A 9,318-nucleotide genomic window follows, 5' to 3' on the forward strand; every position below is an offset into this window, starting at 1 on the left:
CCATTGACAGCTGACATTCCAAAGGAACGTGACCATGACAGCTATTTGAAGGATGTGGAGAAACATAAAAAAGATATTGAGAAGCTCCGGAAAACAAAAAAAAATGAAAAATACACAGTTAACGGCATTAAAGGTTCAAGTGTTCTGGCATCACTTCCAAATTTTGATTGTGTTTGGGGCTATCCTCATGATTACATGCACGGCGTCTTATTGGGTGTGGAGCGTCAGCTTTGGAACAAGTGGAGCAAGGAATTTCTATCAGCCGATCAAAGAAAACTAATTAATGCTCGATTAACAAATATCCAGCCAACTAATGAGATTCATCGAATCTCCACGAATATTGTTAAAAAAACAATCACGGAAAGCTACAGAATGGCGGTCGTGGTTATTATTTTACAGCATTCCTGTATTAAGCGGAATATTACGTCAAGATTTGCTTGATTCATACAAACTATTCGTCTCAAGTATATTCAAACTTCTTTCGGTGAACATGACTGAAGATGATTTGTTGAGTTGCGAAATGAATCTACTCCAATTTGTATACGATTGCCAAAACTTTTATGGAGCTTCGTTTATGACATTTAATGTGCATTGTTTATTACATATGGTACAGAGTGTGAGGAAAAATGGTCCGTCATGGGCAACATCAACATATGCATTTGAAAACAATATTTTCAATTTAAAACAAAAAGTAACGGGTCCGAATGGGGCAATTAATCAAATGGCAAATAGGACATTACGTGACAATAATTTTCAAGTCATACTACATGATGAACCTAACGAGTTATGTCGGCAATTTTGTAATGATATAATTGATAGAAAACGAGAGAAAGTATCTAGTGCTGAACGTTCAGTAAATGGCGCGGTATTACTGGACCCTGTTTTTGGACAAGCTCCAAAAAGCTCTGTTTCTTTTTATTATCGCTGTTTATACAAAAAAAAAAATGTATCACGGTCAATTTTACACCCAAGTCAAGAAAACAAATAACTCATTTATTAGGTTGAGAGACGGAAGAATGGCTCAAATTATTAGATTTTTATTAAAAAATAATGTAGCATCGATGGAGACTCTCATTTTGGACGTCGAAAAAGTAGATGGGTGTGAAAATTTATGGAAAATTTGCAATCGTAAGCCTGAAAAAACGAAATTGCCGATAACCGCTATACAAAACAAAATGATATACGTATCTATTAAAGCCATGGCGGCAAATGAATGCAATCAGAATTATATAGCTATACAACCAAATGATTTTGAGGTTCAATAAAAAAAAAAGGCCATTCGGCAGCCGAAATGGAAGTAGATTTCACGAACAGCTAATTTTAATCATAAACATTAATAATAATAATTATTACGTAATTATTTATTTATTTAAGGACTGGGAATGGAGATGAAAGTAGAGACAAATTGATCGAAAAACGACTACAAAAGTAAAATTTCATTAAAACCTACAGACGAATAGGTTATTTTAAGTAGGAAAATAAAATACTATGGAAATTGAAGCTCGTTTAACGGGCTTTAAAATACAATTTACAAAAATTCAATCAGTTATTTCATTCAAAAGTTATCCGCGAAAGAATCCGCCAAAATATAAATTTTTATGATTTTGAAAATTTTGAAATCATATAATTTCTGAACTACATAAACGTTTGAGCTCATCTTTTGAACTTGGCCTTAGTATCCGTCTAAAGATTAAGTATGTTGAGTTTGGAAAAGATCCATTATAAATTAGAGACGCTATCGTCCGGATAAGTCAGTAAAGAGAGTATCGTATATATATATATATATATATATATATATATATATATATATATATATATATATATATATATATATATATATATATATATATAAATACATACATATATGAACTTTGAAACTAATAGCATTTTCTGAATCAGCTTGACGAACTGAGTCAGAAAATAACAAAATTTTTCAAAAGTTGCGTCATGAGGACAAATGCAATAGTTAGATTTCTATGAAATCTACTAAAAAGTTCAATCTTAACCTGCAATTTCAGGGAGATTTTGTCATGGAGCCCTTTTTTATTGCTAAGATCTGTCAAATAAGCACATAAAGTTAAGTAATATTTGCATTAGGCTTTGTAAATATGTTTTTATTTAATTTTAATATTTTTTATGGATTATTTATGTAAGAGTGAATAAAGAAAATAAAGTAATTTTTATCAATAAAATTTTCTGTAATTCTAACGACCAACACCATGTTAATTTGATAAGAATAAATTAAAAGTTTGATATTATTTGTTATTTATGTAGTGCAATTAATTGAAAAGAATTTGAAGACACAAGTAAATTTCAATCATTTTCCATTAAAAGAGCCACCAGATATCAAAATCTAGTGATTGATTAAAAATGTTTGAAAAGCACTAAGAAAATTCGAATGAATTTCAAAATTACTTACTTGAAAAGCCATTGATAATCAATTTTTTTTATTTATAGAAATAAATTAGAGAGTAGTAAGAATTGTTGATGAATTTAGATAATTTTTTGTTAGAGAGCATCAAAAATCAAAATTTATTCATTCATAGAAATTGATGAGAAAAAATTCAAAATTGTTAATGAATCTAGATAATTTTTTATTTAGGGAGCAATATTCAAAGTATTGAAAAATATCCAAAGTTTTGAATGCACATCAATATTTATCAATCCCTGGCGAAACTAGAAATAGAGGTCTTTTTTTGGATTGGAAAGTATTGAGAAATATTCAAAGTTTTGAATGCACATCAATATTTATTAATCCCTGGTGAAACCAGAAATAGAGGTCTTTTTTTGGATTGGAAAGTATTGAGAAATATTAAAAGTTTTGAATGCACATCAATATTTATTAATCCCTGGCGAAACTAGAAATAGAGGTCTTTTTTTGGATTGGAAAGTATTGAGAAATATTCAAAGTTTTGAATGCACATCAATATTTATCAATCCCTGGCGAAACTAGAAATAGAAGTCTTTTTTTGGATTGGAAAGTATTGAGAAATATTCAAAGTTTTGAATGCACATCAATATTTATCAATCCCTGGCGAAACTAGAAATAGAGGTCTTTTTTTGGATTGGAAAGTATTGAGAAATATTCAAAGTTTTGAATCAATTTCAATATTTATCAATCCCTGGGGTGACCAGAAATAATTTTTTTTTTATAGATTGAAACGTATTAAAAAAAATAGAAAATTTTCTATACAATCCAATATTTCTTAATATTCTCTATGACCAGAATTTCACAAATTATTTATGGATTATAAAATATTGATAGGGATTTATTTTTTGAATTTGCCGAAAAAATCGACGGATTGGATATATTGAAAAGTATTGAAGTTCCAACATTTTCAATACGTTTCAATACTTTTTTTTAATCAGGGATCTGCATGCCGGCTGCTTTCTCCCGATTGACGCTCTCCCGAGCCATCTGAATTTTTTGGTGAACTAATATTATTATTCAGTACTCTTTGTCACTTTTTAAGCCCGATATAAACTTAATTAGTGCGTGAAAAGGATTTATTTTAACTATGAAAATTTTTATGCGACACAATATGGCTGAAAGTACTCAACGCTATGACACAAGACGCGGGTGAAACCGCCTACTAGGTGATCCGAACAAAAACAGTTTCACTGTAAAAAAATCGCGCCAAGTCCACGTTCATAAGACTATTAAGAAAGAAAAAAATTTTTTTTTTCTTTACAAAAAGATATAAAATAGAAAAATTAAAAACTCCAAGTAACCGATATGATTGTATATGATTTTTGGAAATTAAAAAAAATTTTGTTGTAAATTTAAAAATTAAAAAAAAAAATTTTGGAACGTATTTAGTGTGCGTGGTTGCAAAATATTTTACTTTTAATGAAATTCGTAAAATCTATTTACTAGGACTTTAAAAAAATTGAAATACACAATGACGCACACCACCCTTTGATTAAGAAATATGATTTGGAATGATTCGAAAAATTTTAATAATTTCATATTGTATGATATCACAAAATTATGATTCACAATTATTCAAAATGATTCAAAATTCTTAGTTCTGAATAATTTTAAATCATAATTTTATTATTCAAAATTATTCAGAATGATTCAAAGTTCTTAGTTCTGAATCATTTTGAATCATAATTGTATTATTCAAAATTATTCAAAGTTTTTAGTAGTATATGATTTTAAATCATAATTATATTATTTGAAATTATTTAAAATGATTCAAAATTCTTAGCTGTCCATAATTTTGAACCATAACTTTATGACTTAAAATAACTCGAAATGATTTAGAATTGCTCATTTTGAATACTTAAAAATTGCTCATTTTAAATACTTAAAAATTGTAAAATTATGATTTAAATTAATTCAAAATAACTTGAAATTTAATTTCTATTAATTTTAAATTATTTTTTCGACATTATTATTAGAAATAATTTATCAAATTAAATTATTTTAATTATATTAAATCAAAAAATAATATTAAAATTGTCAAGTCCTTATTTAATATTTAAAAAGTAAAGGTAACAGTAGCTGCAGTAGAAAAATTTGATATTTTTGAACATATATTTGTTATAAAAGAGTGGGAAAATAAATTTACAATTATAGATATAAAAAAAATAGTATCAAAAATGGTATTTATTAGAGTAGAAAATTTATCTTTGATTTCTATGACTGACTATGTATGTCTACAACCCAATAGTTTTGAGGTTCAATAAAAAATAAGATTATACCTATGTAACAATGACAATTCAATCTTTTGTATCCCTATAACGACACCTTCATTACCATTCTATTTATCAAACTAATAACAATTAAATGATTATGATCACTCTGGGATCGAAAATATTAAAAGAAATTTATAAAATTTAAAATTACTCAAACGAGCTTTCAATGTTATTCAGTATTATTTAAGATGATTTGGAAGTTGGAATTATTTCAAATAATATTAAATCATCTGGAAAACCAGAAATTATAATATTATTTTATCATTCAATATTATTCAAAATGATTCGAACGTTTAAATTATGCTAAACAATTTTATATCATCTGAAGAACCAGAAATTTCTATATTATTTTATCATTCAATATTATTCAAAATGATTTGGAAGTTGAAATCATTTCGAATAATATTAAATCATCTGATGAACCAGAATTTTCAATATTATTTTATCATTCAATATTATTTAAAATGATTCGAACGTTTAAATTATGCTAAATAATTTTATATCATCTGAAAAACCAGAAATTTCTATATTATTTTATCATTCAAAATTATTCAAAATGATTTGGAAGTTGAAATCATTTCAAATAATTTTAAATCATCTGAAGAACCAGAATTTTCAATATTATTTTATCATTCAATATTATTCAAAATGATTTGGAAGTTGAAATCATTTCAAATAATTTTAAATCATCTGAAGAACCAGAATTTTCAATATTATTTTATCATTCAATATTATTCAAAATGATTTGGAAGTTGAAATCATTTCAAATAATTTTAAATCATCTAGAAAACCAGAAATTATAATATTATTTTATCATTCAATATTGTTCAAAATGATTCGAACGTTTAAATTATGCTAAATAATTTTATATCATCTGAAGAACCAGAAATTTCTATATTATTTTATCATTCAATATTATTCAAAATGATTTGGAAGTTGAAATCATTTCGAATAATATTAAATCATCTGAAGAACCAGAATTTTCAATATTATTTTATCATTCAATATTATTCAAAATGATTTGGAAGTTGAAATCATTTCAAATAATTTTAAATCATCTAGAAAACCAGAAATTATAATATTATTTTATCATTCAATATTATTCAAAATGATTTGAAAGTTGAAATCATTTCAAATCATTTTAAATCATAAAATAATATTACATTTTTTTATTATTTGATATGATATAAAATGATTCGTTGTAAAATTTATGCTTGAAAGTCAAATCATCCTGACAATTTGGGATGATTTGAAATGATTAAACCCGCGTCTTTTCGAATCATTCCAAATGAGATTTCTTAATCAGGGCAAGTACGTTCCAAAATTTTTTTCTTAATTTTTAAATTTACAACAAAATTTTTTTTAATTTCCGAAAATCATATCCAATCATATCGGTTACTTGGATTTTTTAATTTTTCTATTTTATATCTTTTTATAAAGAAAAAAAAAATTTTTTTTTTCTTAATAGTCTTATGAACGTGGACTTGGCGCTCTTGGCGCGATTTTTTTACAGTGAAACTGTTTTTGTTCGGATTTCAGTATTTTTTGTAATTATAATAAAAATTTGCAATTGGTACTAACTTAAATCTCGCGTTGGCTGCATTTTTTATAGCAAACTATTCCCTTGAAGCTACAGTTTATGTAAAAATAATTCCAGCGCATCCTGGCGGGTGTAGATGCAAGCTGTGAAATTTATTTTTTTAACTGTAGTTTCCCATCTATTGGAGGATTACCATGCATTCTCGAATTACTTAGTCTGTGGCATGTCACTTTTTACATCGAAAAAAAGTATGGAGGGTAGAGGTAAGGAGCATACACTCATATGGCCTTTAGACTCAAAAAGTGTCCACAAAATAGCATTAAATAAAGGGGCCAGAATGGCGCTAGTGTAGTGGAGGGTATGATCTGAACTTAACTGTTTTAGATGGCTTGAAGTTTGCCGATTGGAAGTAGTAAAATAATTGTAAGTATTCTCATCGACTAAAGTAGTTATTACATGTGTTGTAATTGAAACTTGAACGGCTATCGTAGTTAAATAAATTATCTAACCTGAAAAAAGTACTGTGGACGTAGAGCTAAAAAGTAAATTGAAACATTTATATTGTGTATTTTAAATTATTAAAAGATAATATTAAAATATTATTAAATGATGGGTAAAGTTTGTGCAATAAAAAATTGCGATAGTGGTCGCAAAAGTTTAGGTTCAAAGAAAAATATGCCATTTTTATCTTTTTTCCAAGCCACGGTACGTAAGAAAATTTATTTATTTATTAAAAGTATAAAAAACCTTAAGCAATTATCTTTATTTTTCCTACGTATATTATTTTTACACAACAGTAATTGTTTAGGTCATTAATTTTTCAAATTTCTAAAATTTTTTATTAATTGTTGAATAGGAAACATCACAGCGATTGGAAAAATGGACTGAATGTTTGGGTATAAGTTTGAAAAATTCAGACTACATTTGTCAGATGCATTTTAAAGATGAAGAAGTGAAAAATTATGATAATATTATAATTGATGGCAAAAGTAATATTCTGCCGTTAAAAAAAAAAAAATTATTAGAAGGAGCTTTGCCAACAGTCGAGCATCAATATACATACCATTCAGAATCACCACAACACCTTGAAGTACCTATAAATGTCAACAGTCAACCGATACAAGTTCATTTTAATGATAATGAAGAATATCAACAACCACAGCAACAAAAAATCTTAAACATCAGAGACAAGGGGATGCAGCAAGTTTTTGTTGAACAGCGTGGTTATAATGACTATAGATTCTCAGAAATCTATAAGAGACTTCATAGATCAAATGAAAAATGTTACAATTTTGCCTGAATTTTGGTCTTTTTCAAACAAGCCAAATGGATTAGAGTTCATGAGAGTAGATCCAGAAACCAAGCAGATTAAATATCACATACGTATAAATCACGATCTATCTATTACAGTATGTATACAAATTATTTATATTTATTGTTTTTTCTTTGCCATATCAAATTTCTTTAGTAACTATTATTCGCAGGTAATATGTTCAAATTACGAGGAAATAACTATGGATACAAAAATTACAGCATTGGATGATGTTTATACTTACTTAAAGTCAGTTGAAAAATGGCCTGTCTGCGTTGGTACTATGATAGATATTAAAAAGTAAGATTTAAAAATTTTAGATATTAAACTAACAATTACGCTTACAAATGAAATATTTTAATATCTTTCAATTTTATTATAATTTGTTAATTTTATTTTCAGATACTCAAAGAACTGTAAAGGAGTTGTCGTAGGGTGTGAAAGTTATCGCAGGATGCAAATGAATCCGAGATGCCAATCTTGTCGTTATCTACGCAATCAATTGTTAACCCGAAAAAGTGCAGTAAGCAGTTTTCTTGAAAAATCAATCGCATGTAAAAGTCAGGCCAGAAACATTAAGAAAAAATGCAAGCGTTTGAAAACAGCGGTAAGTTTCAATTTATGTTTCTAATTAAAAATTTTTATTCACTACAAATGATTTGATAAGTATTATTAGCTTTGAATATATCAATTGTTGTATGTTAATACGTAACTTGCAGTAATTTTTTTATATTTATTTAGAATATTAGTTTCTGGTATGGGAATCGAACGAGAAGCAAAACAAATATATTGTTTTCAGATGCTTAACTAGAATTTGAATTTGCGCGCGCAAGCGCGCGCCTGATTATAGCATTTGCATATATTTTCATGCTTATGATATATTCGACCAATCACGTTACGAATAGTTTGATGCCACATACATTTCATCTCAATTTTATATTAGGAAATATTAGGAATTTTATATTAGGATATTATATCGTTTTCTCCAACAGGTTAATTAACAGTACTATGGGCATTAAAGATATAATTGGGTATAAAAGGCATAATTGGATATCCGACAGCATGCGAAAATCAAACTTTCTTATTATGTGGGCAATTTCCCACCAAATTGTTTATAACTTTTTTTAATTGTTTATAATTTTTTCAAATTTGTACAAAATTTTACAATCAATTGTATACAACACTTATTTAATATTTTTTCTTTAGATTTACATAATTTTTAAAGAATTGTAAAAAAAATAATTTAATTAAACATACCCAAATAGCCAACTATAAATTATTTTAATTCCATATTTATATGGAGAATCACTAATAGATTAGGTTATATTGAGAATAAAAAATTTTAAATAATTTTAAATAGTTATTAAAACATTTATTTAATTGCACTTTCGTTAATTTATTGATCTTAATAAAATTTTTATACGACTATATTATTTATGAATATTGTTATTCGTCCTTTGGTTGCATTTTGCAAATTATTTATTTTTTCGTAATATTGAAATACTCAAATTAATGCACGTCCCGGATAAACAAAAATTATATAGCATTATTTCTAGCAAAAAGATTTAAAAATCTAATTTATTAATTATTTTTTATCAACATATTTTTAATAATTATAACCATGTATAAGCTTATAGAACTATTTATTATTATATACAAACGACATATGATTCATATATAATTTTTTTATCCTGGGTCTTTTTTTGTAACTAAAAAATTTTTCTGAAAACAATATTTACATACTTTTTACTTATTTATTTTT

General features: G+C 26.3%; 1 protein-coding gene across 3 annotated transcripts; it reads left to right on the forward strand.

Annotated features, from left to right (window-relative positions):
* The first annotated feature begins 6,500 nt into the window (after window positions 1–6,500).
* Window positions 6,501–8,732, forward strand: LOC123260172. 3 transcript variants are annotated; one of them, XM_044721169.1, is made up of 5 exons: window positions 6,501–6,667; window positions 7,101–7,653; window positions 7,729–7,856; window positions 7,959–8,163; window positions 8,298–8,439. In XM_044721169.1, exons 2-5 carry the CDS (start codon window positions 7,474–7,476, stop codon window positions 8,361–8,363), a joined length of 579 nt encoding a protein of 192 aa, XP_044577104.1. In that variant the 5' UTR covers window positions 6,501–6,667; window positions 7,101–7,473; the 3' UTR covers window positions 8,364–8,439. The 3 variants fall into 3 exon arrangements, with proteins under 3 accessions (XP_044577104.1, XP_044577105.1, XP_044577103.1); XM_044721170.1 differs by lacking the exons at window positions 6,501–6,667; window positions 8,298–8,439 and adding exons at window positions 6,674–6,949; window positions 8,549–8,732; XM_044721168.1 differs by lacking the exon at window positions 6,501–6,667 and adding an exon at window positions 6,674–6,949.
* Window positions 8,733–9,318: the final 586 nt, after the last annotated feature.

Source organism: Cotesia glomerata, linkage group LG2, assembly GCF_020080835.1.
Source record: "Cotesia glomerata isolate CgM1 linkage group LG2, MPM_Cglom_v2.3, whole genome shotgun sequence".
Lineage (NCBI taxonomy): Eukaryota > Metazoa > Arthropoda > Insecta > Hymenoptera > Braconidae > Cotesia > Cotesia glomerata.

What these genes read in the sequence shown, in the direction of transcription:
- LOC123260172 (XM_044721169.1), top strand. Translation starts at nt 7,474, where the DNA reads ATGACTATAGATTCTCAGAAATCTATAAGAGACTTCATAGATCAAATG. An exon ending in ATCACGATCTATCTATTACA is followed by an intron (nt 7,654 to 7,728) that starts GTATGTATACAA and finishes TATTATTCGCAG; the next exon opens with GTAATATGTTCAAATTACGA. An exon ending in ACTATGATAGATATTAAAAA is followed by an intron (nt 7,857 to 7,958) that starts GTAAGATTTAAA and finishes TTTTATTTTCAG; the next exon opens with ATACTCAAAGAACTGTAAAG.